The 25,691-nt window shown below is 40.3% G+C and overlaps 1 protein-coding gene across 1 annotated transcript in view; it reads right to left on the reverse strand.

Moving 5' to 3' along the window:
* Positions 1-25,403, reverse strand: part of adarb2 (adenosine deaminase RNA specific B2 (inactive)) — a 227,175-nt gene extending 201,772 nt beyond the window's left edge. Inside the window, exon 1 of the mRNA XM_020608979.1 lies at positions 24,834-25,403. Coding sequence (XP_020464635.1) covers positions 24,834-24,936 — 103 coding nt within the window. The 5' untranslated portion in view covers positions 24,937-25,403. The remainder of the gene's footprint in view (positions 1-24,833) is intronic.
* Between the last annotated feature and the right edge of the window lie 288 nt (positions 25,404-25,691).

A 25,691-nucleotide genomic window follows, 5' to 3' on the forward strand; every position in this document is an offset into this window, starting at 1 on the left:
AGAGTGACACATTAAAAAAAAGCTAGATTTAAGAAAAAAAAAAAAAAAAAAAAATAGAATGTGTTGGCTTTCCAAACAACCATGCACTCAGTCAGTGCAATGTTGTCTAACTCGTTTCCATCCCTTAAGTTCCCGTCCTCTGGCCCTCTTCTTCATCCATCAAACTGTCACTCTCTAAACTGGGAGAGCTTGTCACCCTGATGCTTAACCCCTCTGCTGTTCCTCTGCCCATCTCTCCATTTCTTTCCCTTACACCTGCCCTGGATCGTTTGTACGTATCTGCTGCATTTACCCTCAGTTGCTCAGGTGTGATACGTGCTGCTGACCTCTGAGATGGGGACACTGGCCCTGGCAGCTGTCCCAGCTGTCGGACACTCATAGGCACACAAGCACACACAAACCACCCCGGTGCTAATTTTCTCTACTCTGTCTCTCTGTCTTCTACACGTGAACACAGAGGCACACAGCTCCCTTGGAATCTCTCATTTTCCATCTATCATACTGTCCTACTCTCCCCTGCATGCCGTTGCCATGTACGACCTAACAATGCTCTACTTTCCTGCAGCCTCCTGGTAGCCCTGCTATGGACTTGTTTTGTGCATTTTTTGCAGAATCTCTTGGCACAGAGGCAGCACACCCAGGTAGCCAGCAGTGGTATAAGGTACATGGTCACAGACCTGGATGGCTAACCAGCTGAAAGACAAGTGTAATTCTCAAGACCTGTTTTCAGAGACATTTGTGGCTTTCTGTCTATTCTGGTAAGTAATAGAATGATGCAAGCCCCAACTCTTGTGTTTGCAGACTTTCTTGAACAAGACCCTGAATCCCTACCAAGTCTGGAGCTGTTGGTCTGGAGCTGACTGGTTCTACTCCCCCTCCTCTGGAGGAGGAGAAAGAGGGTTTCCTTATAGTAATGTACTGTTATTATAGCTGAAAGCAGGTTGCAGTCTTGTCTAGCAGGTGCAGTTTTGATCAGACCTCAAGTTTGCTCTCCATAATTCACTTTAAGGTGCTACTACTAAAACAAGTAAGGCTACTGACAAGACACTATCAGCCTCTAGTGGGCTCTAGACCCTACAGTATGAGACTGGTGGGATGTGGCAAGTAAAATGTTATATTGTTTTTTTGTGGCACAAAACAGAAAGGCGGGTTAGGGTTGGGCTTCACGTTCAAAGGACGCTGCAGCATGAGAATTTCTGGCAATGGCAGTTGCTGTAAGAAGAGAGAGAGAGAGAGAGAGATGGAGGCGACATTGTCTTTTGAGACAGAAAATGCCAGGGTTAATTGGAAACTACATTGAAATACAGTCAGAAATTGCAGCACTAGTTAAGAATCCAACCAAGCATCAATCCAATTTTTGGGTGTCTGGTAGAGCAATGCTGTAAATACACACAACTTTTAGAGTGTAAGTAGAGATGTTCATAAAACACAATCTTTACATAAGGCATTTAGGATTGTATGTAGTTTCATGTAAATCTGACTCATCTGGCCACTTCATGAGGTCCCTGGCAAAAAAGATAAAGACTTTCTAAGGTCAATCTGCATAATAAATAAATAAATGAATAGATAACAAAGACTGTAAAACTACTTAAATCACCTTTATATGCTGTGTCTTTATTTCAGAAGGTATGTGGAGCCTGGAGTTAGTTGTTTTTTTTCTTTTTGTTCCTGCTTTCCTGTTTTTGACCTTGCATTTATTACTGGTTTGAAGGCGGCCAGCCTTCATTTGGAAGGAAGTACAAATATTGCCTGCTTATGTTTCCAGGTCACTATAAAACTAATGTGATCAATCCAGTTGTATTATAAAACACACTTGCACAGTCCTGGTAAAACAGATGACTTAGTTATTTATATTTAATGCTAAAGAGAAATAGTGACTAAAAGCAAATTTTCAAGACCTTCAACATTTATTTGGCAGTTGCAAGTAGCAAAACTACTCTTTGTGAAATTTTTATAAATGTTACACCAGTGTGAGTATAATCTGACAAGCCTGAACAGGGAACATATAGGAAGGATAATATCAAATCTTAGTTATGTGAAACTGAGATGATGGCAATAAAGCTGGTATACTAGTGCATAACAAACTGTGAGTGGAGTGTGTGTGTGTCTTTTGAGGTGGAGTGGGGCTTACAGCAAAACAGCATCAGCTCCCATTTTCTTAAGTTCAATTAAATGGCTTGTGACAGAGTGCATGTGAGGGCATATCTGCTGTGCGCCACTTGACTTCCGTCATTAGGGTGCGATGGTGCCGGGCTACACCAGCCTTACAAGTGTATTTTTAGCAATAATAACCAGTTGGTGAACATAGATGGCTGTAAAAGCGCTGCGGGGCCCTGTGATCGTGTCACGTTGAGTCTGAGGCTCCAGGGGATGAGTGACAATGAAGTCTTTGCTGTGCTGTTGTTAGTGTGATTAAGGCAAACAGTGAGAAAAGAGAAAATGAAGAGTGATGTCCTTAATTGTGATGTTTGAGAAGTGATAATTTAAAATAAAGCAATGAAATACTGTATATTTCAGCAATATGTCTGTGTGCATGTACATGTGTTTAAGTGTGATTGTGACATGCTTCAAAGCTCAGCACCTTGTCTTTCACAAAGCAATCTGTCGATTAACTTAGCAAAGTGGTATGAAAAGTAAAACATGTCAAAGTAACTGTCTACTAAATCTCCTGCCAATTTTCAGTCTAATTAAAAAACACTAATTATAGCATGCATTCTTCTCAAAGCCACTCAGGTATAACGCCCTGGCTGTCAGGTGTAAACAAGGCTTGTGGTTGCACAGAAAGGAAAATCCATTGACATCTGTTAATTTATCTCAGGCAGGAGACCAAATTGAAAAATGGATTGCTTGATGTGCGCTCAGCGCAAATCTGCATTGTGATCAAGGACCAATACTTCTCAGCACCTGCTTAGTGGACGATAATGGGTATTTCTGCAGTTTGGCCGAGTCTACAGCCAGTAAGGATCAGATTACGATCCTGGCAAGACAGCCAGTCAGTGACAAGCAGGTGTGTAGAGGGCTTGAGGCTCAAAGCTGGAGATGTTTGCTGAAAAGCTGAGAATGTAACAGAAAAGTCTGATAATTTCTGTTTATTCCCACAATAAATGAAAAACGTACTACAGACTTTTCCTATTTATTACATGCATTCTAACAAATACATACCATATATACTTTTAAATGTGCATTATGTCTTCTTCATTGTGACAGCTGTGCACCCTAATGTTGTTTCTGTGAATCCTCTTTAAGTAAGAAAAAATCTGACAACACTTAACTTTAACCTACCCCTATGCACACTTTATAACTCCACTTACCTGTATGGAGCATAAAAATGCTGTGTAAATAGTTCTGAACAGTTGAAACACTATATGACTACACAGCACTCGGAGAGTGCAAACCTCCGCCAAAGTCAACTCAGTTTCCCCATAATGCTATTACACTTAAAAGTAATATTCCCTTGATAGTTTAACCTTCATAATATAATTAAGTGATGGTGAAACCAGCTTTTCATGCCACCGGTGATAGCTATTGATCACTACACACGATTAACACAGTTTTTAAAAAAATTCAGCAGTCAGCGTCATGTTTCTGATTGAGATTAGAAAGTACCTACCCTGAAGCAGGAACTAAAAATATATATATATATATATTTCATTACGCATTGCTTCAGTTCTCAAGCATCGTCATGGAATGAATCAGTGACCATTTGAAAGAAGATGTCTGTGCAGATTCTTAGTCATCCAGGTCATAGTAAACTGAAAAAACCTAGAAAAAATCAACTGGTCTAGATTTCTAGGTTGAAGACGTTTCAACCTCTCATCCAAGAGGTTTCATCAGTTCATTTGAAAGAGGAGTTATCTAAGTTTTGATATCCACTAACCTCGATGACCTTAAACATCGAATAACAACAGCGATCAACTCAGTGGATTGTGATATGCTAATACGCGCCTGGGAGGAATTCTCTTATTACGTTGATGTTGCCCATGCTGCAGGTGGTGGTCAGATTCAACACTTGTAAGACAGGAAATAAAAGTTGATTGTGAGTAGAATACTTGTGACTTGGCTGGAGTTTTGTATTACTTTTCCTTAATAAAATATTGCGTAATGAAATCGGTTCATTCTTTTTGAATAAATACAAGTATATATATGTAGCCCGGGTAAAATTGCCACACGGGACACAATTACTGGGGTTCTCGCAGCTTCAATGTCCAGCAGGTCACAGTTTATTTGAACATGAAAGAACGTTGATGTTGCCCATGCTGCAGGTGGTGGTCAGATTCAACACTTGTAAGACAGGAAATAAAAGTTGATTGTGAGTAGAATACTTGTGACTTGGCTGGAGTTTTGTATTACTTTTCCTTAATAAAATATTGCGTAATGAAATCGGTTCATTCTTTTTGAATAAATACAAGTATATATATGTAGCCCGGGTAAAATTGCCACACGGGACACAATTACTGGGGTTCTCGCAGCTTCAATGTCCAGCAGGTCACAGTTTATTTGAACATGAAAGAGTACGGAGTAAGAAAACACAGGGTAGCGAAACAAGGGGTAACAAAATACGTCAGATTCAACACTTGTAAGACAGGAAATAAAAGTTGATTGTGAGTAGAATACTTGTGACTTGGCTGGAGTTTTGTATTACTTTTCCTTAATAAAATATTGCGTAATGAAATCGGTTCATTCTTTTTGAATAAATACAAGTATATATATGTAGCCCGGGTAAAATTGCCACACGGGACACAATTACTGGGGTTCTCGCAGCTTCAATGTCCAGCAGGTCACAGTTTATTTGAACATGAAAGAGTACGGAGTAAGAAAACACAGGGTAGCGAAACAAGGGGTAACAAAATACGGCAGTGGGCTATGGATGCACACACAAACAAAATAAAATAATTTGTAAAAACCAAATAGCCAAACAGTAACCAAAAATCTGTAAAATGCCACATTCACATACATACAAACGCTTACATCCTGCCAAAAGCTCACCAGCTCTATGTTGGACACACCGCATCATCGGCATCTATAATACACCATCTTGTAAGATTTCTGATAGATGACTTCTTTAAAGTGTTGACAGACATGACAGAATCAAACAAGATTTCAGCATGTTTATTTACATAGGCTAAACAAATCACGACACTCCACTCTCAAGCTAAGTCCAACGTAAAGAAGGAAGGGACCACAATACGTTTGGTCAAGCTTTGGTGGAACGTACACATCTCATTCCATACTGCCATCTAGTGGCCAAGACACTAGGTAGCATTAAACTCCAATAGCCCACTGTAGGTTACTTTTACATATCACCAAAATTGAACTGTGTTACATATATATATATATATATATATGTATGTATGTATATAAGGGTGTATTCACCATTCACCGATGGCTGTTTCTTGACTAGGTTAATGGTACTGCATTCTCTAGATTGAGTCAACGTGCCCTCTGTCTCATTACATAACGCTCACTCATAAAACTCCCAGCCAGGAGGTCTGTGGGTGATGTTAAAAGCTGATCTGTTTGTGTGATCATGTTTTGCTCAGTTTTGCTCAAGTTCATATTTTCATCACTGCGCTTTGTAACTGTATTTTTGAAAATCCTGCTTTTGTTGTTAAAATTTCAAATTAAAATTTTGATTCTTTTGACACTTAAATTAGAAATGTCCTGAGCTGGAACTACTGTTAAGTATCAATCTGGGCACATTTCACAGGATCACTATCAGCCAGAATAAAACCAATCCAATTCTGATCTTTATTTAGAACTACAGTCATGTATTTGAGTGGACTCAGTTGCCTGTCACACAACTGATAAGCTGCTATAATAATCACTGTCTACAAAGGCTTCCCATGTGTGAGTGAACACATGCGTACATGCAAAATGCATGCTTCTGTCTGTTCTGAGATCACGTGCACCTTGAGTGAGTGTAGCCATGCCCCCAAAGATATAAACCTGAAACTGGATCCATGTACAGTAGTAGACTACTGTAATTCCTGATTTTCATGTATAAATATATCAAGCAAAACCAGGTAACAGCCTGTTTGTTTCATTTTCAAATTGGCCGCAAAGTACACGGACCGTCAGATGTCATGATAAGCACACACCTCTGGTACCAGCAGCAGCTGTGTAAAATGAACACAGCTTTCTTAAGTTCAGTGTAAAAGGCTCACATTAAATAAGCTGCCTTGAAGGAGCCAATAACATTCTCAGTGGGACAGTCGGTGAAAATAAATTACACGGGAGGCCCCATGTTTGGTGCCGCCCAGGCTTTGCCCCTGCCTTTATGTTGAGGTCCATATGATAGTGACCAGAATTAAACTACTGGACACTCTTCCAGAGATCTCTGCAAAAATAACTAATATAGTCTATGGGTTTGCATGTACCTTTGCTAATATTTTATTTGATTTTTTTCAAGCATCTCATTTGCTTTTCTTTTCTTGTAACCTGTCTCTGTGCTGTTGTAACATGAAAATTTCCCCTTTGGGCTCAATAAAGTCTTAAAGTAATAAAGTCTGTCGTTGTGTTCTAACCATTTCTTAGCCAGGCCAGTGACTTCATAAACAACATAATGAGTTTTGTTAATAAATTTTTTTCCCTTGGCTGCCTGTAGTTTCATATTTAGTGAACAGACATGAGATTACTTTAACCCTCCCCCAATAAAATAAGAAACAAATGTAAGTTTATGATTGATAAAATACAACAAACATCACAACACAATACATTCAAGACAACTGAAAAATTATCAAACTACAAGATGTATAAACCTGGCATAATGTAAACAAAATCATGGTATTTTAAATAAAAATAATAAATGCATGCAGGAATAGGAGTCATCAGGTATGTGAGTGTCAGGGGGAGCATGTGTGTTTGTGCAAGCAGCACAGGGCTCAATGGAAGGCATGCTTGCCTGAAGACAAATAGTCCTATGACCATTGAATGAACCAGCAGCCCCTGGTGGGTGATAACTCATGACCTGGTGGACTGGTAGAGCATCCATCTCTCATCCTGGTAAGGATGAATGTGATGATGAACGCACCTGCTTGCTGCTATTTAGATAGCCCTGAAGTTAGAGCTATGACAAACTGCCCACACAGAGAGAGCCTTGTTTATACTGTCTGCCCATTCAACACCAGGTCAGGAGTGTACACTCTCCAACTGTGCCACAGGGAAGTAGCACACACTCAGGGTCAACTCAAAACACAAATCTGTCTCAGTGAGGATGGCACAAACTAATGCAGCACATTCAGTATTCTTATCTGCAGTATTCAGTATCTGCATACATTCATGCAGAATGAGGCTTTTATAATGAAGTTATGATCAACACAAAAGTCTTGTCAACATCTTAGCTTTGGGAGAACGCACTAAAACAAACTGATGTCCTTTGATTTCTGCGACCAGCTAAGCAAGAGTCCTACAAGCCACTTTGTTGCAAATGTTGTTAAAACTGATGTTAAAACTGTTTTTTTTCACTGACTCATCATTTCTTCATAGATTGTATCCCTGTCAGAGTTAAAAGGTGCTGAAGCAGCACAGCCAAACCGACTATGACATGATTAACTACTGAGTCTATTTCAACCTGAGGACAGCAGATGGAGAATCGCTTTTGTTTTTAGCTTGAATGATTCATCAGCAGTACCTTCCCAAGTCACAGGCAAATTAATCCTTAGACCACAAGGAATGATTATTTTAATTATCCATTATGTATTAATCAATGAATCATTTGGTCAGTCATTTGGCCCCCAAAAAGCCATAGTGACTTCTTTATTAAAATGCTTGTTTGGTCTAACAAACAGTCTAATACCCAAATATAATCTTTTTTTTATTATATAAAAAAAAAAACACCAAATAGCTGATTAATCAACTAATTAACTGAGCTCAGGTTATTTTACATAAAAAAATCCTTACAGGAACCAATTATGAGAGTGGACTTAAAGATATAATGATTTACTGATTAATATAGAAATGAAAAATCAGCATAATGATTTTGGACAAACGTTTCTAAAGTCAACCTCCAAATGAAGACCTGAAAGGGTCATTTACTTCTCCCCATTCTCCCCTTAAGAATAAGCCTCAGGGGGGCTCAAAGCAAAGTGTGAACCACCAGCCAAAATTCTAAGATACAGGATTGGGCTATAAAAACAGAGCTACTACTTTGAATTGTGGAACTTACAGTATACAGTTCCAGATATTCATAAACAGGTATCATTCATAATGAATGGCAGCCATGGCTGCCGTCTGTACATGTGAATGCACTGGTAGAAGACATTCTCCTGGAACATGTGCCGAGAGCATAATAGCACCTCCAGCCCAGAGAGGTCATCACCTTGACTTGAGGGCATTCCTCTGTCATTGTGTTTGTCTGAAAGTGCAGACAGTGTGTATGTTCTTGTACTTGCTATATAGTGAGGACCAAAAAGGTGTTTTTTGCTACAGAGTGAGGACATTTTGGCTGGTCCTCGCTTCCCGAAACAGCTTTATGAGGGTCAAGACTTGATTTTAGGGTTCAGCTTAGAAATAGGTTTAGGTTAAGGTTAGGGGGTGAAGAATGCATTATGGTAATAAGTGTCCTCACAGAGATAGAAGTAGACGTATGTGTATGTGTGTGTGTGTGCGTGTGTGCATGTGCCACATCATTGCACGTGCACATATTTTTACCCATGCTTGAATTTCCTTCCAATGCAACACAGGTATGTAAGTGAGCACTTTTCTCCATATCCAACTGATGGCCCATTCAAATTAAAATAAACTGCCATCACACTAATAGAGGGAGCGGAGAGCAAAACACAGGCTCTCAAGTCAGCAGTAATAGCAGGAGGATTATCGCTGCTATCGTTAGGGCTATTATCATTAAACCCAGTTGCCACTCTCCCCTTCCTCTGCAAAGCAACAGGCCACAATGACTTTATTGCAGCACAAGTCTGAATTCAGCACAGAGATGGGCTGTTGTTTTAGTGGCAGAACCCTAGTGTGCAGCAAACAGTACAACAGATGATGATCCAATTGTGAACATTTTGGAGATTATGTGTATTTTGGAAGCACTGCCCCTAATTTGAACTTAATGATACATTTAACTCATTGTTACAGACTGAGTACTGTATATGTTATGCAGCAGTTAAAAATGTGATCCTGTACTGTAGTTCTTTTGCTTCGGCTGGGTAACAGATTTCTGAGTGGCTGACAGATTCTAGTTTGTCAGAATGTATGGTAATCCATGCAGATTTAACTCCCTTCAGAAATGTATTGCTGATGTAAAAACCTGAGGGGCAAAAAGCTTCTTACATTGAAACCAGAATAAAACTGAGGTCCTAAACTTTGGCCCAATGGACTACTCCTTAACCTTGCTCAACACCCTCCGGCCTCTGTCCCTGAACATTAACACCCATGCAACAATTCTTGGTCTTATTTTTTGATTCTGATTTAAGATTGGATTAACAAATCAACTTTTTAGTAAGCACTCTTTTATAATTTTATTCCTAATGCCCGGTTCAGACTGCACAATTTAAGCCTAATAACAGCCCACCCCAACAGTCATAGGGTATCGGAACCAACAAATGTCACAGTACACAACAGTGGATCTTTTTATCTCATGTAGTGTGTCATAGTAAATGACAACTGATGCTGGGTCTGGGACGCCTCGCAATGTCCTGACAAAGTCTAGCATGTCAGAATTTTTTCTTCAACATCTACAATATGGTGGGCCAACGCTGACCAGCAGGAGCACAGAAGTATCTTCTGTTCACAACATTTTCGTCATATTGGACTAACCAATATTCATTAAATATCACAGTGATACAGCTAACATTAACATATGGACTTTCACAATCAGCCCTGGGAAGCAGCTGATCCATGTCTGTGCAGATTCTCAGTCATCCAGGTCATACTAAGCTGAAAAACTTAGAAAAATCACCAGGACTAGGTTTTTAGGTTGAAGACATTTCACCTCTCATCCAAGAGGCCTCATCAGTTCTGCCAGACTGGTGTTGAGCCGGAGATATAGATAGTATTTATCCCCATTGGTGGTGTTTCAGTCCTTTTGATAGCCAATAATGTCCCCTATCAATTGAGTCATTATAGCCCAGTATCGGTGAGCATCGTTACTTGTCTTTCTTAGTTGTTCTGTCAAACAGAACAACTAAGAAAGAGACTCTCCACAAAGGTTACCAGAGAAATCTTTCAGGAGATCTCAAGATTCTTAGAAAAGGCACAACTTACCCAACACAACAAGAGTAAGGTGCGCCAAATGGTTAAATTCCAGAGACTACAGAATGGACAGCCAGCCTCGGATGTCCTCGGTTGGAGGAGAAAGGAGGAGCACAACCCACGACCATTGCACAACGACAAATGGGTCAAAAATCTGTGACAGACTTCATCACAGTCACAGAGTCATCCATTAGGAACAACAAGCAGGCTGAGATGGAGGCAGAAGAACTGCGGATGAAGGTCACAGCCGCTTTGGTCAGTGCCAAACTCCTACCCTCGAACCTTACCCCCAAGGAAAGGAGGGCTTTAGCTACACTAGAGAAGGATGAAACCATCACAATCCTTCCAGCAGACAAAGGCAGATGTACGGTAGTCCTAAACTCAGCTGACTAACAACTAGAGTTTCCGACCTCCTCAGTGACACCACCACCTATGAAGCACTGAAGAGGGACCCCACCAGTGGCTACAAGAAGAAGGTTATAGACTGTTTACAGAAGCTGGAAAAGGAGGGAGTTATTGACCGGCGACTATACTACAGACTATACCCCGAGGAGACCATCCCTTGCCTTTGTGGCCTACCCAAAATATACAAGGAAGGAGCCCCACTCAGACCCATTGTCAGCAGTATCAACTCTGTGACTTACAACATAGGTGTCTCCTATAGTTGTCAACCTGTACATGGAAGAATTTGAGGATAAAGCCCTGTCTTCCTTTACTGGTACCACTCCCAACCACTGGTTCCACTACGTGGATGACACATGGGTTAAAATCAGGACCTGTGAGGTAGAGGCTTTCACCAAACATATCAACTCTGTGGATATCATCATCAAGTTCACTCGTGAGTATGCCAGAGATGACTGTCTGGCCTTTTTGGATTGTGCAGTCCACTTGGGAGGGGACAGAAGCCTGAAGATGAAGGTAGAAGTATATCAGAAACCTACACACACAGACCTGCTTTTTGACTCATACCATCAACTTCAACACAAACTGGGAGTCATCAGAACTCTAAATCATCTGAAATCTGATAGTCATGTTCCACCATTGAAAACTGCCTTTTTCTATGCCAGTGGGTGTATGATGTCTGTACGTAGAAGTGATCTCGTGGCAAATTGTGCCAATCATCAGCGGGGGAACAAATATTACTGTTAAAATTGTATCTGTTGATTATCTGTTTATGCTTGAACAACCCATTCACATTTACTTACACTCCCTAGTAGCTACATGGCATCTGAAGTTGTTTGTATTTCCGTCATTATTCAGAGAAATAGATGACAGAGCTAAAGTGAAGAAAAGCTGTTTGAACAAATGATAAGACTGCTGCTTTTCATACGTACAACAGGGATTCTCAACACAGAACACTGAAACTGGAAACCTTTGCTGTAGTTGTACCTCTTACTTGGATAATATACCTTGTGTCTAAATTTGGATTGGTGAGTTCATCTGTGCCAGTATTTCAGGGACTCTTTAAACCCAGAGACATCCTCTCTCTTTGTCCTTTACACAAGGCAACATTTATAGCCCCAGGTCCTATACACCCTTCACCCTCCAATGACAGCACCAGCCCCAGAGCTTCACTATGGGATTGTCAGGGAGGCAGAGGAGGGGGGCTGGGAATGAAATTCTCAATGACGCCAAAGCCCATCCAAGCAGACCCATGGCAAAGCACCATGTGTGTACAAACAATTCAACTGAATCCGGCCCGATGTATACCCAGGCCTTATCTGGGTGAAGCCAAATACACTCTGAGCTATCAAAGGCAATGGATGAGTGATTGGAACTCTCAGTTTTTCAGCAAATGCAAACACATCCATTATGCTGCACCACTTCAAGCTGTGCAAATCAAAATCAGGTCAGCAAGGAGGATAAATAAACACCACACTGTGTGACTGTTAAGGAACTCAAAAAACAGGACTTTGTATATCGCACAGATCAGCCCAGAGGTTTATAAAGCTCCAACTCGATGATCGCCGGCCATTGCACGCAGAGCATCAGCCACAGTTAATGGAGGCAAAGATTTAAAAAATATATATATTTTAAGACATTTGCAAGATAAGCCTGTCGGTCTATCCTTGAAGGAAGCCCCATAAGGATACTAGAATCAATGGATGAGAGAGGATTTAAAGTTGGGTGCACATGGGGAAACGCTGTTATTTAATACTTGCATGTGAGCAGAATAATGAAGCAGCTAGGAAGCTCACATACGTGCACTTATCATCATCAATGCACTAATCTGCCATTAAGCAAATTCATCAGCCACATGGATCTAATTTGCACTGGATGAAATGTGTATTCATAACATGATCAGATATAGAGTATTTAAACCCTGAGGAAGAAGTGGGGGATTGCTCCTGACCTGACACAGAGTGAGGTGAACATACAGGACCACAGTGCTAGAAAACATCCTGTGTACAGCAATGTGACAGGACATGACACTGACCTCATTAATGCATGAAGATTGTACCTTGTTCCCCATACATAATAATCACTTAATTCCTAAATCTTTCATGGATGCACTGCATCATCACAGGGCTATTACCAAATAGAGATACAACCATCTTAAATTGCTGGGTGGTCCATGACACAGCCTTGGCTGATCTGTGGATGATGCAGTGAATGCAACACAGCTTTATTAGTGTGGAAGCCCGTTGCAATGCTGTACATGTCCACTAGGAGGAGTAATTAGTTTTCGTTTACTACAGGACAGACATAATTTGAACCTTCTGTCAAAGTGTAGAACAGCCGGTGGACTGAACACAGCAAAGGGTGCCAGACCCACTGAAATGAGGCGAGCAGTCCAGGTTGACTGGCTGGCGAAAATATATAGCGGCAGCGTCTGTTTGAGTAGTAACCATTTCATTATGCTTACATGTTCAGATCTTTTATGTCTTTTGAGACATTGTACCACTGACAGTTATTGCATTGTTTACATTTTTTCATTGTTAAACCAAGGCTGTCATCTCATGCTTTTGGACTCCCAGCTCTGTATCACTCTCTCATGCTCTCAAAATAAACCTGATAATAAATGAGGAACATCAGACATTTAAACATTTCAGTGCTACACTTTCTGTAACTTTAATCAGTAGAAGTACACCTGAAATGTTTTTTTTACATTAAAAAAGAAATAACTGGAGTAGATACAGCATAGGCTATACTAATGTTGAATTTATGAGAAGGCATTCAGAGTTAAAAAATTTGTATTACACAGCATATATAGTGTATACAGGGTTCTTAACTCAATAAATCAAAAAAATTGGTGATTTTTGAATGGAATCTGGGGCTAATGAGGCAAAGAGATGCACATTCACAGCAGCAACAGGATTTATATATGCCCAGCTCTGCTGCTGAACTAAAGTCATTCCTCTGTGAGATTTGAGAACTGCTTCATAACGTTTCCATGCATTAGACTGCACATATGGAAAAATCTGGCCTTTCAGATATGGAACAGCCAGGCAGAACCAGGAGCAGTTCTTAATTATATGCAACAAACTGTGTTAGTATCTCAGACCAAACTGACCACAATTTGGACATGTCTAGTGATAATAAAGGAGATTACTCTGCAGAATGCTAGCTTGCAGCGCCTGCCATTTGTTGTCCAGTTTGAAGAAAACAGCGCTTCACCAGAAATGCATACATATGTGGCGGGCTGTCAAAATAAAAGTACATATAACATCAGTGTTTACATTTTGCATCAATGTCATCAGATTTAGGTGTGTTTGATTGTATTAATCCATTGATGGATCATAATACCCCTAGTCATCGCAATCTGCAGACATACAGTAGCTATGAGAGAGAGTGGCGGTGCAATAAAAATGAATATTTGCACGTGTGAATGTGTGCTAGAGATGCCCATTCATGTTTTTTGTCTCACAGATGTGTATTCTGACTGTATACAGGGGTAAACTGGTTCTTTAAGGTGGGGGTAAGGTGGAAATAAATATGTTTGTCACACCATAGGAAGATGTGTTATCCACCCAGACAAATTTGAATGATTAAAAAGATTGCCAAGTATATAAAATGATCTTTTAAATTCATGAAAAAAATGAGGAGTATTATCTGCTCTGAAATGCTGGGGGTGTGTCAGGTGAAAGCAATGAAACTGGGCCAAATCACAGAAATGTACAGCCTGTTCTCATCATGGAGGTATTAAGGGAGAAAGATGCATCTGCGGGGTAAAGGCACAGCTAGCTAGCGAACTGTAGGCTGTAGTAGGTGCAGTAACTTCAAATCAGACAGAGGAACTGGTGCTAATGCTCTAGGGCCCTACAGGAGCATTTTATCAAATATCACTGAGAGCAGGGGATCAAAAAATATGTTTTTGGAAGCACTTCTCTTTTGTGCTAATAGTTGAATGTCCCCACCACCACCACCACACACAAATGGTCTAACTCCACAATTCAGTACTACATAGTTCTCAGTCTTTTAACATGTTTTCAGCAACTACTTTCTCACATTGATAATGTGTTTAGAAACACATCACTGATTTTGTTTCACCTGGACTTTAGGTCAATAGATAAATGCTGCACTTACATATTCTCTATTAGTCAGTCTCACACTGACCAAGAACATAAATGCTACTTTTTTTGACCTGATTAAACAGCAGCAGAAGGCTCCATACATGCAGAGGCGTATAGCCACTCTCTGTTTGCAGAGTGGCTATACGCTATTTACACACGTGTGGCATAGCATCAGTTACTCCATAATAATTATGCAGTTTATACAGTAAAACCAAAACAACATGAATGCACTCACATCATCGTGGACAGCAGCAGAAGAGCTTGAACCAGGTTTCAATTCAGAAATAGTCCCAGCAGCATCATGGATAGTACTGAAGCTGACATTGGTGGAGCAGCCAACAGACTAATGGATTCCTTTTGTTTTCATTTTTGCCTCTATTTCCATCAGAGTTAGTTTTATGGTTCATTCATTTAGAGACTGGACTTGGTTTGTAAAATTTAAAGTTTGCTATACTGTTACTTCTATGTTGCTATGTGTACAGTGATGCAGCCAAAAAAAGAAACCTTGGCAGATAGGATAACCACCTTTATTGGCCAAGTATGTTACACACACAAGGAATTTGTTTTCGGTACAGAACCGATGGCAGCCATCTGTGGAGCCAACTCAACCAATGGCTCTAACCATCAAGGGCAACTGTGGGGGTTCAGTGTCTTGCCTAAGGACACTTCAACATGTGGATTGCTGGCACCGAGATTTGAACCTTCAACCTTCTGGTTGGGAGTCAACTGCTCTGCTCTCACACCACTGTCGCCTCCCCTGCCCCACTGTCACCTCCCCTTCACACCACTGTCACCTCCCCTGCCCCACTGTCACCTCCCCTAATGTAGCAGTTGTGTAAACATAGAAACCTTCACAAGTGGTTAGGTACACTGACCATTTCTCCCCTCCAAAATAAAACATACAACAGCACTGACAGTCTTCTTGAGAAGCTCAGATTTATATTAATGAGATAAAAACAAGATCTGTCAACAATGAACAGCAGTGATTATGATGACTGAATTTGCACCTCAGCCCATGCTGTATGGAGCCACAACCAGGTTAAAAGCAATGACATGCTGCAGTGTGTCTCCATGCGCTCGCTCAGTGAAATGAACTGGTTTGAAAGTTAAGGTGTAAGAATCTCTCTGACCTCCAAAGACAGCCCTCAGGAGAGGCCCTCTTGTAAAACACTCCATCTTATTAATGGAAATAAATGCTGTTAGTGGCCCACCCCTCCTCGTTGTGTCTATTCTTGGCTAACGTCCCCTTCATTAACGTTATCTCAAAAAGGCACCCAGACTGATGGCAAGAGAAGGGACGACGCATAGTTAAGCTGCTTCATCCAATTTCATTATTCCATATGAGGTGCGCTATATTGCTTTGTCAGCGCAGCAGACGGGGTAGCTGTGCTGTCATGTGGCTGAAGCATGACATCGGTGCAGGGCATTCATGTGTTTGTGATTTTTAATTTTTAAATGCATTCGAATGGCAACTATTTCATGGCTGACTTGCCGTATTTTGGACTGAGCTGGTGAACAGTCAAAAGCTTTTTTGGTGTGCAAATTTTAACACCTTCTTCAGCTATTTTCTGCTTAGGATATATGTCCTTTTCACAGTAGCAGCTACTGTGCTTTGAATACACACAAGCAACAATAACAGTGCTGTGAAATGAAAGACAAGAAAAGAAAGAGAGACAGAAAATGAAAGGGAAGACATGTAAGAGAGGAAGAAAAAGGGGAGAGGGATTAAAAAAGTGCAAAACTACACAGCGTCAAATGATCTGGCCTCTCTCCAGGCATTATGACTCAGGGATGATGGCACAGTTAGAGCTAATTAGGACCATAAACCGGAAAAATATTTTGCCTCCATGATGTGTGGGGCACTTCCATGCTATTGGCAGGACCTCACATTAGATGTGAGAGCTTGAAACAAATACAAATTATAAAGCTAATTGTAACAGGGTTGATTCAAACAGAGCCTAAACTGGACAATGATTTGAAGTTGACTGACATGATTCAAGACCAGGCTGGGTATTATAGGTTAATCTTCCCATTATTTTTGGATTTTTGTATTAATCAAATGTGAGGAAAATTGTACAATAAATTCCCATCACAATTTCCCTAAGCCAAACCAATGTTTATAAAGTGCAGTTTTTCTGACCAACAGTTCAAAACTCAATAATGTTCTGTTTACAGTGATATAAAAAAGAGAACAGTAGAAAATCCACAAATGTAAGTGACTGCAATCAGAAGACATTTGGCACTGATTCTGTGTCAGCTCGTTTTACATCAGTCATATAAATGAACTGTAACGAAACTGAATCATATCAGCATGGAGATAACAAATCTAAAGTAGTGAAATATGCCTTTCATATTAGAAGAACAGGCATGAAAAGGTCATTTAATTTGATATTGGGAACAAATTGTAAATCACTGGCTCCCAACCTGGGGGTCAGGACCCCAAAGAGTGGTTGGAACTACAAGATGATTTCAAGGGTAGCAAAATAAGAAAATAAAACTAAATGCTGTTAATTTTTCTGACTTTCCTCTAACCTTGACATGACAGTATACCACACCAGATATTTACTTTGTCTGCCCAAAGTACTGTACATACAGTATATGGAGGAGAGAGGCTCACTTTTCAAATAAACTCATAAACAAGCTGCTTGGGATATAGTTGACACTCAAAGGGTCACAAGCAAAAAAGATTTATCAGTGCACATAGTGAAATGTGCCAAACACTGAGTGAAAATTCCTCTGGAAGCCCAGGACTTAAATAAATGTTAAATGATGTTTTGAGCTATGATTAGGCTGCACGGTGGGTATCAGGCTGCTCCATCATAAAACTGCATGTCACATTTTTATCTCAGTTTGAGGCTGTTGCCATGATGCAAGGCCATGACAAAAGCAAGCACATTTTATTTGAACTAAAGAAAAATACTGTAAACAGGTGTTTCCTGTCATGTGACTCAGGACCCCCACAGTGGTTTGGAGATGAAGGAGAAGAGTAGGGAAATGATTTCTGAGCTAGCAAAGAAACTAAATTCTGTTACACAGAGCCATTTTTATTTGTATAGATGATTTATCTATTTTTAACTTTTTTTTAATATACGGTATATTGTCTAGTAGGGGTGCAATGGATAAAAAAAAAACAACTACTGACTAGTTTTGGATCAGGGATTCTGACCCACAGATAGGATCATTTTTTGGATCAGGAAACAAACAAATACAAAAACAAAAAATGATCAAAGTTTCAATAGAATCTTGAAGTAAAATATTCACTCAATTGTTAAATGAACCTAACCAAGCAGTTTCTGAGCCTAAATGCAATGAAATGTTGACTGCTTTGTAAGTGTAACGGTATGTGTTTAACTGCAAAACTCTGTAAAGCTTGCCATGAATACACAGCTGCTATGTGTGTATTTCTTCACTGTAACTCAGCATAGAGGTTTAGAGAATTATTACTTTAAAAAGTGGCAGCTGTAAAACTGTATTCCACGCTATGATGTTAACTTTATAATTAATGTATGGTTCATGCAAATGCTATATAGATCATGGATCAACTATGATCTGTTACACCACTAGTACATAGTTTTATCTCATCAGGTCCCTGCAAAAGACTGAAATTAAACGTTGTGCAAAAGTAAAACTATGAATGAATTCCTTACAACAGACATGAAACATGCCCTGTGACCGTGGATCATAAAAATCTTTTCAAATTAAAAGGCCACAAGCTAAACTGCAAATACAGTTAAAAGAACAAATGTAGACAGGTACACTTGGATTAACTTACCACAAACATAGTACAGTCAAAGATTTTTCCATATTAGAACTGTTGAGATTCATTTACTCTGATGCCTAATGCACCAGTCACATTGTTAGAGCTGTGATTCAAACTTTAACTTGTCTTTGTTCCTTACATTTTACACCAGCTCCGTTCTCTTTTCCACAATGAGCTCTCTCATGTCGTGTTGTCTAGCGCGCTGCACGTGTGCAAACACCAGGAAGTGATGATCCTGCTGAGTTGCTGTGCTGTACATCTCTGTTTATGAGGACTGACGGTTCGCTGCAAATGGCAGCACATCAGCTGGTGCTCTGCACATTTATACACACTGGGAAAGCACACAGCTACACAGATTTATGCTAATACACACTCAAGCATGCATGAAAGCAAATTAACACGCAGAGCCATCCTTTGATCTCCACAATGTCCATCGCAGCAATGGGTATGTTAGTGCTATTAAACTATATTGCAATGTAACAGTTCTCAACCATCTCCCCTAACGTGATTATTGTTGTGAAAGCTGTTGTGGACAGACTGATGGAGCATACACATGACTAACTCAATTAAACTTCTGTTTTTGTTGTCATAACAACAACTTGTACAACAAGTTACTGATGTGAATCTCTCTCCAGCTGTGGGAGTCATCAAACAACAGACTAATTAACGTAACTGTCACCTTCTGAATTTTTTAAATCTGCATCTGTGCTTTTGACACTTTTCCACAACCTGACTGAGGCAGCAGCTCATGTGTATTGTTGAGACATTTTGGCATGAAATTTGTTTTCTGCGCCTGAACTTTAAGTAGAATTTCTCACTGCCGGGCTCCAAAAAGCCAAGAGGGACTATTATGAGATAATTACTAATTATGCTAATGTGCTAAAGTTGTGCTATTCCTTTTCCTTGGTCATTTTATCAGCTGTCCTCAAGAGACCGCAGTCAGTAGTAATAACCTTTTTTCCCTCAGCTAAACGCTCAGTCAGTTAGAGGACGCTGTGTCCTAAACCGCCAATTCCTCCGCCACTACCCTTATTAAGGAAGTGCCTGTAAATTCACAAAGCCATGCACAGAGGAGCGCTGCACCATTGCCATCGGCACTGACCTTCATTAACCTCATAAATGCCAGCAGTGTTTCTGTCGCAGCTCTTAATGCGGTTATCAGCACAAACACAAACAAATGTGACAGAAGTGTTGCGGGGCTAAACCTAGAGTCTTACATCTGTAAAATACATCTCTTCTCCTCTCTCACAACACATGTAACATTGTGCTGTCCCAACATGGAAAGCAGCACTGGCAACTATTGTTTCCCACATCCATAAACACGCCCGCTACCGTGCTGTGAATAAACCTACATTAGGAAATTGGAGGCACGAACAATTTGTAAGGCCGAGCAAGAAATGCATTCATTTCAGTTCTCTGTCTGTCTGTGTCTCACTGCACTGGGATTTTATTTATGAGTGGATTTTGAATGTAAATGTAGGCCATTGCAGAGAATGTGCCGTATCATTACAATGCATATGCATCAGCGACAAATCCAAACAAAGACAAGACACCGACATTACTAAACAGGTTAGCTGAGTGTGAATAAAGCAAAAATCTGACACAAAAAAAACATTTTCATCTGATCCGCAAAAGTTCCCCACAATGAACCACTGCACTCCACTGCTGTCGCTACATTTTTAAACTGTTGGTACCATTACCAACTTGGGTATAACTATTTTTATGAGATCTCAGTGTAGTAGAATCAGTCAGTCAGGCTCTAAGAAACACCTTTACTAAGACCTAGTCTTTGATTGTGCATTTATTTTTTCTTTGCAATTCAGATGCAGCTTTATATATAAAGTGTGTAGCTTCAGTTTTTTGAAAATTATTTTTGGCATTTTCTTCATTTATTGGACAGGCAGGAATGGCAAACAGGAATGGGGGAGAGTGACGTGCATACCTATGTCCCTGGTAGGAATCAAACTACGGAACATTGCTCACAGCTGCAGTTTTAGTTTAAATGAAGTTTCAGTGGCTAGACAAAAGATGTACTGTATATGCTGCATGAAAAAGAACTGAACCAACCATTTCAAGCACAGCTACAAAGATGTATCTGATAAAACTGAAAGTCAAAGAGCACTTGGAATTTACCAAGAGACTCCTGCTAGGGAGTTTTAAATCAGTACAATTCAACAAAGGAAACAGAAAGAGAGTGAATGATTGTTCGCATTGTGTGACAGACACTGTGTAACCGCTGGAAACCATTGTGATGTATCCTTCCCCTTCTCTTTTTCGACAGCTTTTTATTTTATTTTATTTTACTATTACACCTATAGCACCGAGGGCAGACTAGTTACAGTAAGTCGAGTGGTAATTAGATGAAACTAATAAGATATATGATGATATTTTGTGTATAGTATATTTGTATATTCAAATAACACTGCTTATGACGACAGTGACAACTTTACATTTCACGTTGCATTAAAGGCTGAAAGCGTGCTCTCATACCGGATACTATAGTGTCCAAAGTGCACCATCATCACAGTAAAACAATGGTAGTTTTAGTAGTTCTTAAATACATTACAATACGGTTATTTTGGAGATTCAAGGTTTTATAGACAATTAATGAGAACTTGTGTTAGGTGCAGCAACGTGGGCAAACATACCTGGATGATAAAGCCAATACAGAAGTTGGACTGTAAAAAAGGGAGGTTCTGTGTCCCTCAGCCTCTGCTCTCCCTCCTGACATTTGCTCTCTCCTCAGGACAGTGTGTATCAGTGCTAAGAGGGAAGCAGATGACAGCGTATAGCTACAGTTTCCTCTCACTCTCCTCTCCTCTGTGTACATGTCTTGTACGTCAGATCACTTCTAGAAGAGCATCAGGGGCTGATTAATGTGTCCGCCCCAGTAATGTCTCCTCAGGTGACCCCTTGCCTCTCTAGACCGCGGCCTCGGATGCAAAAAGGCAACGACCCTCATCCTCTGCTCTGCCTTACATGTCCCCCTCCCCACCACCACCTCTTGCCTCGGCCTCAGCTTTCATCACCACCCCGGTAGCCCACACTTGATCCTCTGCCGTGACCTGGCTTGGAATGAGAGTGTAAATGGTAATTGCTACATAAAGTATGTTACACTGTGTATTTTACGGTTTCCCCTCTGCGCTCTTCATGATACGCTGATATACTGTACTGTTTGCCAATAGAGTGATAAATGTGGCTGTAAAAATAATGTTGCTCTTTAAATCTCTGCAGTGCTTATTTTTGATTAAAACATGGTGTATATAAAAGACAAGGAATATATTATATATGCCACAGTTAAGTGATGGGAAAAAGGCCATGTCATATTAGTGACTGACAGGTATGATTTTACAGGCAGCGGCATCAGCAAAAAACCTTGCATGTGCTGTATTCAACCAGATATTTCTGTACATCACTGGACAGTCACACACCTCCAAAAGAACTTTATTTGTAGCACAAACAACACTTTAGGGACATAACTGTATATCACAAAGCTGTGATTAATTAAGAGGCAGATACACTCTATAACCGTGAATCCTTCTAGGAGTGATGACGCTGGTCAAACACTGTGCTAAGGGTAGAGTAAACAAATGCAGGTGCACAATGAGATGTGCACCCACACAATGAGATGTGCACCCACACAATGCGGGCTGACAGGGGCATTGTAGCCTGAACAATACAAGGAGGCAACATGTGGCAAACAGTGCCTGAAGAATTACAGAGAGCAAAAGACTTGATAAGTGATTTCTAGGAATTCTGTGTAGAAAGGGCAACATGAGATTTTAGAAAATAAATCTGACCTGTAATCTTCATTCTATATTTGTTTTGCACGCTCCAGCCATACAAACGTGAAGAAAAGTTTGGTGGGGGTAAAAAGGTGTAGTGAGGAATCTGTTTACAACCTTTTGAAAGTACACATGTTTAAACACAGGTTTTAGTGAGTCCATCTGCAAATAATCTGCAGCCTTTCCAATGGATTAAGCCCCAAATCTAATGCAGTAATCCCTCTGTGACTTTTTGCCTTAAGATCTACGATAATATCTGTGTAAAATCTCAAGTTAATGACATTTGAGATGAAGGATAATAATTAAAAAAGGTTCAGTACAGCTTTGAGTAAATCCTGCAATCATACATTGTGCTCTTATTTTGAAGGTTTGAAAAAACATTTACAGATTATGCTCCAAAAAAAACCCCCTAGAATAACAATTGGACAGAAAGTACTGATCTGACCAAATGTTTCAGCTGGAGCACTGGGAGCATTCCTCCTGCAGCGCTGCAGGAGTCTGCAGCCATCGGCACATCCCAAAGGCACAGTTCATTTACAACCAGTCTCCTGAACTGGCCCCTAATGTCCCGTGTTATCAGAATGAATCAGCAGTGCTGATAAATTGGCCATTTGGAAACACGCTGCGAAGGCCTGTCAGCTAATGTGCGCAAGTTTGTACGATACTCATATGCAATGCTTAATGTTGTGGAACCAATTCTGTTGTTTCCATTATGTAAATACATTTGCCTCAGCACTATGTTTTATGTATTGTCTCCCTTGTCTCAATTACTTGGGCTATTAAAAATCAAGAGTATATGGAAATGAGGTGCAGTTGTCTGTTTGTAGTTTGATGACAAGTGCAAAGTGTTTATGAAAGCTTGTTATGCATTCAGTTGCAGTCAAATATGTCTGCACGCTCCGAGCATTCATGCATATTCCACAATGCAGCGGGGTGGCATGTCAATATCTACAAGCATAAACAACATAAAGAGTCGTGTCATCATATGTTGCACATATAAATTAATAAAAAATAATGAAAAAAATTGCTCTTTTATTTGGATCTTCCCTGCTTTATATGGAGGGTTTTGCCAGTACAAATAAGTACCTGGGTGCTTCTTAATTAGCCAAAATACCTCAGGAAATAATCAAGGAAATGAAATCAGGGAGGATCTCTCAGTTAAGCTTTAAATGACATCTCAATACACATTGCACATTTTTCACTGTGCAGTGCAACATTAAATAATTTGGCATAAAATTTGTCAGTAATATTTGATTAATTTCAACAGTGAACAACACTGTAGTAAATTGTAGCTATTTTAAAATAAAGAAGACACAACACAGTGAGAGGTGGTGAGATGGAAAGGTGCTATCAAAGTCCTGTGTTTTGTTATTGTTGTTGTTTTCAGCAAATGCACGGAATAAATGGCATAATGAATGTTAATGGCTGGGGGACTGTAGGTTGCAGGGCATTAAACCACACAGGGGATTTGTTTACCATGAGCCCGGGTCAGCATCTATTAGAGTACAGGTACCTGAACAGAGTGACAAAGTGAAATGTCACTGTTGTTCTGTTATAGTACCTGAAAATCAGCCTGCTTTCCCATTACGGTTATCACTGAGTGTTTTACAGCATGCCAGTGTTAACACACTGTCTACTCTTTAACTACCACTCACAGGTCTACTCTTTAAGAATACAATTACAAATACACACCACTGCACAAAATTAATTATTATTCTGGTGTGTCAAACAACTAATGATATTTTCTTTCTTCTTTCTCTCCCTGTTCACAGGCCCAGAAGTGTTTCTCAAACTTAAAACTTTGTTAGTGTTGAGTAGATGTAGTAGTTTAACTGAGCGCAGCAGTTCACTGGAGTTTAAGCCTCTAATGAGGGAAAATATTTTACATGCACATCAAGAAAAGAAAGAAGCTCTGGGAAACTTTTAGGAATCTCACGACTGCATTTCAGGATGTTGCTAAAATAGATTATCACTGATATTAAGTTTAAAAATTTGAGGGATTTCTCTCAAAAATCTCACAGTTCTGTTACAGTGAATGATTTGGTTTACACCTTAACCTATAAAATGAATTGTCTCAATTCATTAATAGAAACTTATCAAGACCGGTAAGTGATTATGCAGGAAAACTGCTTTGGAGGAAGTTAAATAGGATCCATTGACCCCGTCGCGTCCTTTTGCTTGTCATCAAAAATCTAATATTAAATGCTAGACATGCCGCTTGTCTCACAATCCCAGGTTTATTTAGGCTATTAATACAAAACAGTAGTTTAATTTCGTTAGAGTCAGTTAAGACATTTTAAGGACAATATACGCAGAGGCAACTTGAGCTTTACAAGCACGAGATAATGCGTCATTTAAGGCTGAAAGTACGGGTTATTACTATTTATTCACAAAGGGGTAACATTTTTGTACGTTAAATGTGGTCAATATTTTAAAATTTACGAGTTAAAGCGGCCGCGGAGTGAAGGTGAAGCAGCTTTCGATCGAGGGGGCTTTGTGCGCCCCGATGCCCCGCCAAGGTGCGCACGACCTCTGCTCACTCTGGAGAAAAAATACAAGTGTTATAGGCTGAAGTTGTACCTTTTCTCTTCGATCGTCTCCTTCTCCTCCTTCTCAGCTTGCATTTGACCTGTCCGCTCTGAGCCCCGGACGCGCGGCTGTTGTTTCCAAGTACGGATGCCATCAGCGCAGCCTTTGGAGCGAAGCGCAGGAACAACTTGAACTCGACGGTGCGACTCTCCTTTGTACTTGTCTCGCTTCAACCTCCGTTGCTTTCTGATAACGTAGCGTCCTGGGGTTTGACGTAGACTATATTTTCGACTCTCTCTCCTTTTTTTATCCCGCCAAACCGGCGGGGAGCGCGTCTTGCTGTTCCTATATCACCTCTGAAACTCCAGCTTGCCTTCAGCTCACGGAGAGACTGTTTGCAGCGCAGCGTGGCAGTTCTCAGCACCACTGATACGCTTCTGTCTACTCCGCTTTACTCCCACAATTTCCTGCTCCTCTGCAGAAATTTTGGCATCAACCACTTTGAATTCTATCATTGCGGACGCCTATCTATCTGCTTTCTAATTAAGGTCCAATCCTGGCTGTCTGGGAGGTGTGACATCACCGGCGACACCCACCATCTCACACCCCTTACTCACCTGCTGCTTTTCTGTGTTTGTTACTTTTTCTTTTTAAAATTTATTCCTCACTCCTTTTTTCTACAAGCGTTTTTCTACAGAGGTCGGGTGTGATACTTGCTTAGGGGCTCTTCAGCAGTTGGGATGTTTACCAGCGGACTGAGTATGAGTTTCTCCTGTTGGCACAGTTTCTCTCTTTCTGCCACCTTACTGTAAACTCACAGCAACTTCAGGCTAAAATGATGTGATATTTTAGGAACAGAAGAAGGGAAAACGTGCAAAACACAACTTTTTCTCCTTGTACACTACATTT

Source organism: Monopterus albus, unplaced genomic scaffold (assembly GCF_001952655.1).
Source record: "Monopterus albus unplaced genomic scaffold, M_albus_1.0 scaffold96.1, whole genome shotgun sequence".
NCBI classification, from domain to species: Eukaryota; Metazoa; Chordata; class Actinopteri; order Synbranchiformes; family Synbranchidae; genus Monopterus; species Monopterus albus.